The sequence below is a fragment of the Octopus sinensis genome, unplaced genomic scaffold, assembly GCF_006345805.1.
Source record: "Octopus sinensis unplaced genomic scaffold, ASM634580v1 Contig02985, whole genome shotgun sequence".
Classification (NCBI taxonomy): Eukaryota; Metazoa; Mollusca; class Cephalopoda; order Octopoda; family Octopodidae; genus Octopus; species Octopus sinensis.
In genome coordinates this window covers 1-11,524 of record NW_021826161.1, presented here as the reverse complement: position 1 = coordinate 11,524, position 11,524 = coordinate 1, and the positions used below count along the sequence as shown (strand labels likewise).

At 34.1% G+C, this 11,524-nt stretch overlaps 1 protein-coding gene and 1 long non-coding RNA gene across 2 annotated transcripts; both read left to right on the top strand.

Annotated features, from left to right (window-relative positions):
• The first annotated feature begins 2,224 nt into the window (after positions 1 to 2,224).
• LOC115227392 (collagen alpha-1(XIV) chain-like) lies at positions 2,225 to 9,508 on the top strand. The gene is made up of 7 exons (XM_029798239.2): positions 2,225 to 2,285; positions 3,453 to 3,497; positions 5,114 to 5,158; positions 5,836 to 6,405; positions 7,867 to 7,926; positions 8,272 to 8,316; positions 8,997 to 9,508. Exons 1-7 carry the CDS (start codon positions 2,225 to 2,227, stop codon positions 9,506 to 9,508), a joined length of 1,338 nt encoding a protein of 445 aa, XP_029654099.2.
• A 13-nt stretch (positions 9,509 to 9,521) lies between these two features.
• On the top strand, positions 9,522 to 11,454 carry LOC118760976. The gene is made up of 3 exons (XR_004997072.1): positions 9,522 to 9,568; positions 11,029 to 11,085; positions 11,422 to 11,454. It is a non-coding gene; the product is annotated as an uncharacterized LOC118760976 (long non-coding RNA).
• Positions 11,455 to 11,524: the final 70 nt, after the last annotated feature.

Sequence of the window (11,524 nt, the reverse complement as noted above, 5' to 3'; positions counted from 1 at the left end):
ATATATATATATATATATATAATCTTTTCAGTATCCAAATCTACCTACTTCATTTCTATTTATGATTAAATTATGAGAATTTCAATTCATGGCACAATTCATTATTTCTTTTATTTTCGAGGTGTATTAGTTTTATTTCCAGTTAATATGTATTTTTAGTAAATTAATTGTATCTATTTAATGGGGGTATGATTCTCTATGTATCACATGTAGAGGGCTAGATTTTAATCAGTGGTTTCCTTCATTTGGTGAGTGTACATTTAACTTTAAAGTTGATTCATACATTTACTTTAATTTATTTAATTTCATCATAGTGTGTTTATGTATATGTAATTTATTTAAAATTATTCAAATTATTAAATGTACATATCCCTACATACCTTCACATATCTTTATATCCATACATATCTGTCTGTCTGTCTATCTATCTATTGATCCAGCCAGCCAGCCAGCCACACACACACACACACCCCATACATTCATACATGCATGCATGCATGAATCTACATCAGCCTGATGAAGGTGCTCACTAGAATAAAAAATAATTTTTGGCTCATTGTTTTCACTGTGTGAAGTCATACTGAACACAGCCTTCTTTTCTCTCATACCCAGTATTCTTTTCCTAGTTTTATATTGGTTGAATGAAAATTGTAGATGTAATTATTTTCATCAACTACTTTTCTTTTGTTTTTGCTCAATGCTATGGATTTTGTCATTTTGGGATGGGTAAATTAAAAATGTGTACACTAAATTTGCAGCACTCTCTATATACAGCACCATATTTAAGAGAGAGAAGGAAAAAGAGAAAGTAAAACTGTTAACAGAGAAGGAAAAAGAATGATAATAACAATCCTATAATGAAGCTTGTTATAGTTTTGTGAATATATCATTAGAGATATTTTACCTATTTAAAATTGAACAAAATATCATTGGGCAAAAAAATCATCGGACAAAAAGACATCAGACCAAAAGATGTGGATGAAAAGATATTTGACAAAGTGATGTTGGACGAAAAGACATTTGACAAAGTAATGTTGGACGAAAAGACATAGCGCCATATGCATATATAATAATAATAATGATAGAAAATTTTAATGGATGAGGATCCATTTGATTTATTTACATTATATGCATTGAAATAATTTTGGATTCTATTGTTATCTGCATACACTGCTAATGACATTCATTAAAGTTAAAGATGAAATTTTACCAATTTCCACTTATCTAATGTATGCTATTCCTTGCATACTTTTGAAAAGAAGCTAACATTTCATTCAAAGAATTTTGATTAAAGAACATTATACTGAATTTTACAAGAATCTTCTCTATTTAACTAAAAATTACACATGTGTATATTGTACTCAGTCTCTATGTTATTGTGAAAAGCTTCATGCGTTATTTGATCTGATGCATAGAAAACTATGACTTGAAGTATTATTTTCCTATAGAGATAATTAATTCTCTACCTATGTAGTTATATATGGATGTTTTCTTTTATGTATACATGAATACATATGAAACATACATCTATATAGATATTCATGTATTTCTGTGTATGTATGATTGTGTCTATGTATGTATTGGGTTGTGGTGTAATTCATGAGCGTTTTTTTCAGATTTATTTAAAAAACGAAAATACAACAAATTAATAACTCTGATGTTTATGACTTCCTCCCATCATTCAATGAGTTTTTTGATGCCTTGGCAATAGAAATCTCCCAGTCTTGACTCAAAGAATTTGTCCAGCCAACCCTCAATTCCACATTGTTATTGAACAATACATCATGCAAAGCTTTTGAAAGCGGTCATAAGAGAGTATAGAGAGTATGGAGGATGAGGAAGCATTTCCCATTCAAGTTCTTGAAATGTGGCTTTGGTCATATTGGTGATGTGAGGACGGGTGTTGTTGTGTTGCAGAAGAACGCCATTTTACCTTTTCAGTTTCTTTTGCTGAATTATTTTGTTGAGTCAGTGTAGCTGTTGAAAGTAGAGTTGCTTATTGAGTGTTTACTTTCGTTGAAACAGTTTGTAATTGTACCTTCCCAGTTCTACTATACACACAACATGGTTTTTCAAGGACGAAGATCTTGTTTGCTCACAGAGTTGCTTGTTTGTCAGAGCTGAGCTATTCTTTCCATTGCTTCATAATGTTGTAAAGGCACCATTTTTCATTGCCTGTGACAATGCAATAAAGAAAACACTGTTTGTGACCATGTGTTGAGCAATGTCTAGTGAGCAAGCTAGTAGTGATTATGGAGCATTGACTTTTGTTGTTTTTGCTCAAAGTGTGTGGCACCCATGCGCTGAGTTTCTGAACTTTGCCCATTAAGTGAAGGTGGTTCTGCTATTCCAATTCTCTAGTTGTTTGACATGGATTTGTGTGAAGAATTTGATTAAATTATGCTTCATCAAACTCAATTGGTTGACTGGTGTGTGATCTGTCCTTGAGGTCAAAATTCCCATTTTTGAAGCATGAAAACCAATGGCAGGCAGTACTTTGCTCCTTCTCCATACACAAGAAAAATCTTATGTGCGGCTTTGGTGCATGAACACCTTGATTAATTGCAGAAAGCAAATGGTGTGGAAAATGCTCAGTTTTGTCCACTTAACATTCCATTTTCATGATCTGAAAATACACAATCAATAAAATGAAAAAATTAGAACACACTGTCTTGTAGAGGAATAAAACCTCCCTTTTAAATAACATGAAACATTTTGCCAATGCATTTTCTTTCTGCATTCATTTTTAAATTTGAAATAAAATGCTCATGAATTATTCCTCAACTAAATATATATATTGGCAATATAAATGCATATTTATGTATAATTATATTTAGATGTGTAAGTACATGTTTTCACATGTGCATATATGCATTGATATATAGACCTATATATATATTTATCTATCTAGATTGATAGATGTCTAGTTATATAGAGATATATGTAAAGTGATAGTTAGATAGGTAAACAAATGTGCATGAACGTATTTATATATTAACAGTGTGAAAGAGCACTACAATTGTGTTCAAAAACTATATGGAGCTTGACTTTAATGAATTTTGGAATTAACATTCTTCTGAAGGAGGGCAACCAGAACAAACTAGTAGAACGAGAGTTGAAATGTGAACATAATATATATTCTATCTTAGTTGTGTTACATCCATCTTATTTCTATCACATTCATTTTCAATATTAAGGAAAAATTTTCAGTTGGGTATCAATCTTTGGTTATTAATATTAACTTGCTACACAATCAAATTAGGTATTAATTCATGCAGAGATGTTCACAATGTATTTGCTAAGAGATTTGTTAAAAACCAGTAATTCTTGCTACTGGTTGGTATAAAAACTAAAGGAGAATAAAGTGTATTGCTCATGGGTGTGCATAGAAAGTAAACCTGACATACCATATTTGCACATGGAAAAGTAAACATTACTATAATTTTTCACAGTTCTGGAGAAAACTCCAGCACCTGCCATTATATTACCAACAAAGGGTAAGGCTCTTGTACTCCTCAACATGTTCTTTGTTGATACAATGATGTAGAAATATATGAGTGCAAGTTGTTGAAGGGTGTACACATTTACATACAAGAGGGTTTCATCATCGAAGTGAATTATCTTGATTATCAGCAAAATTCATTGCTGTTGTCTATATTACTCTTTTACTTGTTTCAGTCATTTGACTGCGGCCATGCTGGAGCACCGCCTTTAATCGAGCAACTCGACCCTGGGACTTATTCTTTTGTAAGCCCAGTACTTATTCTATCGGTCTCTTTTGCCGAACCGCTAAGTAACGGGGACATAAACACACCAGCATCGGTTGTCAAGCAATGGTAGGGGGACAAACACAGACACACAAACACACATATATATATATACGACGGGCTTCTTTCAGTTTCCGTCTACCAAATCCACTCACAAGGCTTTGGTTGGCCCGAGGCTATAGTAGAAGACACTTGCCAAGGTGCCACACAGGGACTGAATCCGGAACCATGTGGTTTGGTAAACAAGCTACTTACCACACAGCCACTCCTGCGCCTATATATGCATAAATTTTTATTGTTTTGCCTTTGCTGAGAATGGTGACAGGGCATCCGTTCCCAATATTGCCATACTGCTCACTGACGGCGTATCTCATATTTTCTTTGCATTTCACGCAAGTTGTTTGCTTTGGACATTTCAAATGAACATTGGAAAGTTTTTTGGAGTGAATATTATTCCTGCTCAATGTTAAATCCTTGCGAATTCTTCATATATGTTGTGTGATTTTACTGTTTTTTGGTCAATATGGAATATGATTTTCCATGGAATTGTTGCTACTGAATTGAAGGTAATGTTTTCCGAAGTGAATAAAGTAAAAGTACTGTGTTGATCTTCACGTAAAAGACTTTCCCAACGTTTCTTCATCTTTTATTTTTCTGTAAATTTCAATTATATATGCATATACATATTGGCAGTAAAAATGCATATGTAGAGTATAAATATCTTTAAATGTGTAAATACATAAGTTTTCACTTGTATATATATATATATATATGTGCATTAATATATTGGCGTATATACATGCAGATAGATGGATGTCTACTTGGATAAAGGTATGGGCAGAGTGAGAGCTTGTTAGAGAGATAAACAGATGTATATACTTAGAGTGTATGAGAGCAATGAAATTGCTTTCAATAAGCATATGATAGTTGACCTTACTAAACTTTGGGATTATTTTTCATTGGGAGGAGGTCAACCAGAATGAAGTAGAAGAACACCTATAAGTGAGACTATAAGAAACAGAGGTGAGATGTTAACATAAACTATATTGTATTTTAGTACCTCTGTGTGCTAAAATCAGTCTTATTTCTGTCATTTTGATATCATTATTTACTGATGGTTTTCAATTGTGCATCAACTAGGAGTTAGCAAACATTAACTCTATGTTAAGATATAATATTTCTTAAATGGTATACAAATTATGAGAATGTTTTTATTCAGTGATTTATTACAATCACCAATTCTCACTATTTATTGGTAGTGAAGCATATTGTTTTCATGTGCGCATTTAAACTAAACCTAACACGTTTGTACATGCAAATGTAAATATTACTTTTATTTCTCACAGTTGTCGAGAAAACTCCAGCACCTGCCATTACACTACCAACAAAGGGTAAGGCACTTGTACTGCTCCACATCTTGTTCGTTAATAGAGTGTTGTAGATGTATATGAGCGCATGATTTTGTTGTGTGTCCACGTTTTCGTGTGAGAGATGTCTTCTGTTGATTATCAGCAAAATTCGATGCTGCTGTTGTCTAAATATGTATAGATTCTTAACCTTTTGTCTTTGCCGTATAGTTTTTTCGTGTTTCGTGTATTTTGTTTGCGTTTTGTGCCAGTTGACTAGTTTGGACTTTCGAAGTGAACGTTTGCAAGTTTCTTGCTGTAAAAAGTATTTGTGTCGAAATTCTTAATACATATTGTGTGTATTTTGTTTTGTCATCATGGAATATTATTTACCTGGAGCTGTTGCTGGTGGGTTGAATGTCGTGTTTTCTGAAATGAATCAAGTGCAAGTACTTTGTTGTCGTTCTGCTCGTTTCTGTCACGTATTGTTTGAAATTCTCGATACTTCGTCGCGTACGAGTTTTCAGATAGGTGTGAGGCAGGCAAGAGTTTGCTTTGTTTAATGTTTTCCAATGTTTGTTTTTGCGCATATATTCATATGACATACATGTTGTGTAAAGTTGTGGTGGTGCTTCGTTGAGATATTTTCGGAATAGAAATGTAGATTTATGTGGTAGCAGTGGATTATTCGATAAGTGATAAGTTATCCTAATGTTCTCCAGGTGATTGTGGCGGTACAGAATCTGACATCATCTTCATTTTGGACTCATCAACTAGTGTCCAAGAAGAAAACTTCAAGAAAATGCTAAATTTCATTGTTGATTTTGTGTCTGCTGCTTCCATTGACAATGGCAATGTTCGAATCGGTGCAGTCCTTTACAGTTCAGACGTGAAAATCCAATTCCATTTGAATGCTTTCCAAACAAAGCAAGAAGTAATCGATGCAGTCCTCCAAATTCCATATGTTTACGGCAGTACAAACACTTACGGCGGGCTTAACACCATGCGGACTGTAATGTTCAGCACAGAGAATGGTGACAGGGCATCCGTTCCCAATATTGCCATACTGCTCACTGACGGCGTATCGAACGTCAATGCTTACGACACTATTCCAGAAGCAGTGAAAGCCAGAGAGGAAGGCATCCACATATATGCCATTGGTATTGGTCTAAGTGACACTACAGAATTGAGCCAGATTTCCTCATTACCTGTTGACGAAAACATGTTTATTGTGACTGACTTCAACGAACTGTCGAATCTGAAAGAAAGAATATTTGAGCAGTATTGCCCAGGTATAGCAATTAGCATGTTATTACAAAGCGGTGTTTTATTTTAAAGCGTTACTAATCAAAGCTATAATCACAGATATTCAACAAAGATATCTTTAACAAGATCTGTTATTGCGTTACTTTCAGTCAATGTTCCATGCAAGTATTTACAATTAACGCTGCTCAAAGCCCTAACAACTTCACTCGATGCCCGTTTTATGTAAATTCATACATTTTGCTGCTTTCTCTTCTATATGCTCATTCACAACGTTTGACATCGTTAGAAGTAAAACTGTTCTACGTCTGATGTTGCTGTGTTAAGCAGATTGAAGTAGCAACAAGTAAATAACATCTTTTGTAGGTTGTGATAAGTTTCCTGTAGAATCTGCCCTACTAATATCAGTATGAATTACAAGAGAATTTGGAATTCACTGTCTTCCTTAAAATAATGCAGTTAACATACTAATGCTGTCAACTGGCTATCCATTTGATTCTCCTTCTTTCAATCATCTTATTCTTTATCCATTTGATATTCAGTCTATGATCTTGTTTCATCTAAACCACATGATATGCAAAACATTGCTGTTTATTGTCCCCTAATATGTACTTGCTACACTTGCAGTAATTATAATTGTTTCAATAATATTTTAAATTGCGCTTTGGAATCTAACATACTTTACTGGATGAAATCGTCTAGAACCGCCAGATATTATAGAAAGTTATTTGCAAGGATGTGTAGTAATTTGCTCCTTACTGAAGAACTATCTACATTTGTATATGTTTCGGTATGTATATATAAGGAAAAATGAAAGCTTTCTGGATGAGGTTGCGCTTCAGTTGTCTTACATTGCTTATCTAATACACATTATTCCTTGCATAATTTTGAAGGGAAACTAACATTTAATTGATAGAATTTCGATTAATGGATATGATGTGGAATTTTCTCAATTTACCTAAAACCTAGAGAAATGCATATGTTATTGAGTGCCGGTTCATACATGTATTGATTTGTGAATTGATTAACACTGAGAAAACTGTGATCTAATGCACTATTTCCTACCGCCAAATTTCATTCTACAGCTATGAACTTATATACGCGTGTTGTCTATATGTATAGATGAATACATATAAAACATGCGTATATAACGATATATGTGTATATTTGTGTGTGTATGCATGTTTATGCCTATATATGTAAATTGTTGGCCAGTATCAATGAACATGTAGCGTATAAATATATTGAAATATGTAAGTAGATGTTTTCACTTTTATATAGGTATATATATTTATATATTGGGGCATTTATATATTGGCGTAGATGTATGCCTACTTGGTAAAGATGTGGTCAGAATGATAGCTAGTGAGATAGATAAACAGATGTAGATAAGTGCATTTAAATATTAAGAGAGTGCAAGTGGAATAAAATTGTATTCCATATCTATACGAGAGTTGAGCTGACTAAATTCTGGGATTATTTTTCGTTGGAAGGAGGTCAACCAGAACCAACTAGGAGGACACCTATAATTGAGACGACAAGAAAGAGAGGTGAGACATTAACGCAAACTATTTTCTATTTTAGTAGCGGTGTGTGCTGACATCAATCTTATTGCTATCACATATGATATCATTATTTAGCGAAAGTTATCAATTTGGCATCGATGCGCAGGTAGAAATGATTAATTCTGTGCATAGATGAAATAGTTATTAAATGGTGTACATATTTTTAGAACGCATTCTTCAGTGATTTGTTAGAATCCTTAATTCTCGCTATATATTGGAAGAGAAGTGTAATGTAGGGTAAAGTGTATTGTTCACTTGTGTGCGTTGAAATTAGACCTGATAACACATCTTTGCACATGCAAATGTAAATATTACTTTTATTTCTCGCAGTTGTGGAGAAAACTCCAGCACCTGCCATTACACTACCAACAAAGGGTAAGGCACTTGTACTGCTCCACATCTTGTTCGTTAATAGAGTGTTGTAGATGTATATGAGCGCATGATTTTGTTGTGTGTCCACGTTTTCGTGTGAGAGATGTCTTCTGTTGATTATCAGCAAAATTCGATGCTGCTGTTGTCTAAATATGTATAGATTCTTAACCTTTTGTCTTTGCCGTATAGTTTTTTCGTGTTTCGTGTATTTTGTTTGCGTTTTGTGCCAGATTGACTAGTTGGACTTTCGAAGTGAGTGACGTTTGCAAGTTTCTTGCTGTAAAAAGTATTTGTGTCGAAATTCTTAATACATATTGTGTGTATTTTGTTTTGTCATCATGGAATATTATTTACCTGGAGCTGTTGCTGGTGGGTTGAATGTCGTTTTCTGAAATGAATCAAGTGCAAGTACTTTGTTGTCGTTCTGCTCGTTTCTGTCACGTATTGTTTGAAATTCTCGATACTTCGTCGCGTACGAGTTTTCAGATAGGTGTGAGGCAGGCAAGAGTTTGCTTTGTTTAATGTTTTCCAATGTTGTTTTTTGCGCATATATATTCATATGACATACATGTTGTGTAAAGTTGTGGTGGTGCTTCGTTGAGATATTTTCGGAATAGAAATGTAGATTTATGTGGTAGCAGTGGATTATTCGATAAGTGATAAGTTATCCTAATGTTCTCCAGGTGATTGTGGCGGTACAGAATCTGACATCATCTTCATTTTGGACTCATCAACTAGTGTCCAAGAAGAAAACTTCAAGAAAATGCTAAATTTCATTGTTGATTTTGTGTCTGCTGCTTCCATTGACAATGGCAATGTTCGAATCGGTGCAGTCCTTTACAGTTCAGACGTGAAAATCCAATTCCATTTGAATGCTTTCCAAACAAAGCAAGAAGTAATCGATGCAGTCCTCCAAATTCCATATGTTTACGGCAGTACAAACACTTACGGCGGGCTTAACACCATGCGGACTGTAATGTTCAGCACAGAGAATGGTGACAGGGCATCCGTTCCCAATATTGCCATACTGCTCACTGACGGCGTATCGAACGTCAATGCTTACGACACTATTCCAGAAGCAGTGAAAGCCAGAGAGGAAGGCATCCACATATATGCCATTGGTATTGGTCTAAGTGACACTACAGAATTGAGCCAGATTTCCTCATTACCTGTTGACGAAAACATGTTTATGTGACTGACTTCAACGAACGAACTGTCGAATCTGAAAGAAAGATATTTGAGCAGTATTGCCCAGGTATAGCAATTAGCATGTTAGCAAAGCAGTGTTTTATTTTAAAGCGTTACTAATCAAAGCTATAATCACAGATATTCAACAAAGATATCTTTAACAAGATCTGTTATTGCGTTACTTTCAGTCAATGTTCCATGCAAGTATTTACAATTAACGCTGCTCAAAGCCTCCTAACAACTTCACTCGATGCCCGTTTTATGTAAATTCATACATTTTGCTGCTTTCTCTTCTATATGCTCATTCACAACGTTTGACATCGTTAGAAGTAAAACTGTCTACGTCTGATGTTGCTGTGTTAAGCAGATTGAAGTAGCAACAAGTAAATAACATTTTGTAGGTTGTGATAAGTTTCCTGTAGAATCTGCCCTACTAATATCAGTATGAATTACAAGAGAATTTGGAATTCACTGTCTTCCTTAAAATAATGCAGTTAACATACTAATGCTGTCAACTGGCTATCCATTTGATTCTCCTTCTTTCAATCATCTTATTCTTTATCCATTTGATATTCAGTCTATGATCTTGTTTCATCTAAACCACATGATATGCAAAACATTGCTGTTTATTGTCCCCTAATATGTACTTGCTACACTTGCAGTAATTATAATTATTTCAATAATATTTTAAATTGCGCTTTGGAATCTAACATACTTTACTGGATGAAATCGTCTAGAACCGCCAGATATTATAGAAAGTTCTTTGCAAGGATGTGTAGTAATTTGCTCCTTCCTGAAGAACTATCTACATTTGTATATGTTTCGGTATGTATATATAAGGAAAAATGAAAGCTTTCTGGATGAGGTTGCGCTTCAGTTGTCTTACATTGCTTATCTAATACACATTATTCCTTGCATAATTTTGAAGGGAAACTAACATTTAATTGATAGAATTTCGATTAATGGATATGATGTGGAATTTTCTCAATTTACCTAAAACCTAGAGAAATGCATATGTTATTGAGTGCCGGTTCATACATGTATTGATTTGTGAATTGATTAACACTGAGAAAACTGTGATCTAATGCACTATTTCCTACCGCCACATTTCATTCTACAGCTATGAACTTATATACGCGTGTTGTCTATATGTATAGATGAATACATATAAAACATGCGTATATAACGATATATGTGCATATTTGTGTGTGTATGCATGTTTATGCCTATATATGTAAATTGTTGGCCAGTATCAATGAACATGTAGCGTATAAATATATTGAAATATGTAAGTAGATGTTTTCACTTTTATATAGGTATATATATTTATATATTGGGGCATTTATATATTGGCGTAGATGTATGCCTACTTGGTAAAGATGTGGTCAGAATGATAGCTAGTGAGATAGATAAACAGATGTAGATAAGTGCATTTAAATATTAAGAGAGTGCAAGTGCATAAAATTGTATTCCATATCTATACGAGATTGGAGCTGACTAAATTCTGGGATTATTTTTCGTTGGAAGGAGGTCAACCAGAACCAACTAGAAGGACACCTATAATTGAGACGACAAGAAAGAGAGGTGAGACATTAACGCAAACTATTTTCTATTTTAGTAGCGGTGTGTGCTGACGTCAATCTTATTGCTATCACATATGATATCATTATTTAGCGAAAGTTATCAATTTGGCATCGATGCGCAGGTAGAAATGATTAATTCTGTGCATAGTTATTAAATGGTGTACATATTTTTAGAACGCATTCTTCAGTGATTTGTTAGAATCCTTAATTCTCGCTATACATTGGAAGAGAAGTGTAATGTAGGGTAAAGTGTATTGTTCACTTGTGTGCGTTGAAATTAGACCTGATAACACATCTTTGCACATGCAAATGTAAATATTACTTTTATTTCTCGCAGTTGTGGAGAAAACTCCAGCACCTGCCATTACACTACCAACAAAGGGTAAGGCACTTGTACTGCTCCACATCTTGTTCGTTAATAGAGTGTTGTAGATGTATAT

What these genes read in the sequence shown, in the direction of transcription:
- LOC115227392 (XM_029798239.2), top strand. Translation starts at nt 2,225, where the DNA reads ATGTCTAGTGAGCAAGCTAGTAGTGATTATGGAGCATTGACTTTTGTT. An exon ending in TGAGACGACAAGAAAGAGAG is followed by an intron (nt 7,927 to 8,271) that starts GTGAGACATTAA and finishes TATTTCTCGCAG; the next exon opens with TTGTGGAGAAAACTCCAGCA. An exon ending in CATTACACTACCAACAAAGG is followed by an intron (nt 8,317 to 8,996) that starts GTAAGGCACTTG and finishes AATGTTCTCCAG; the next exon opens with GTGATTGTGGCGGTACAGAA.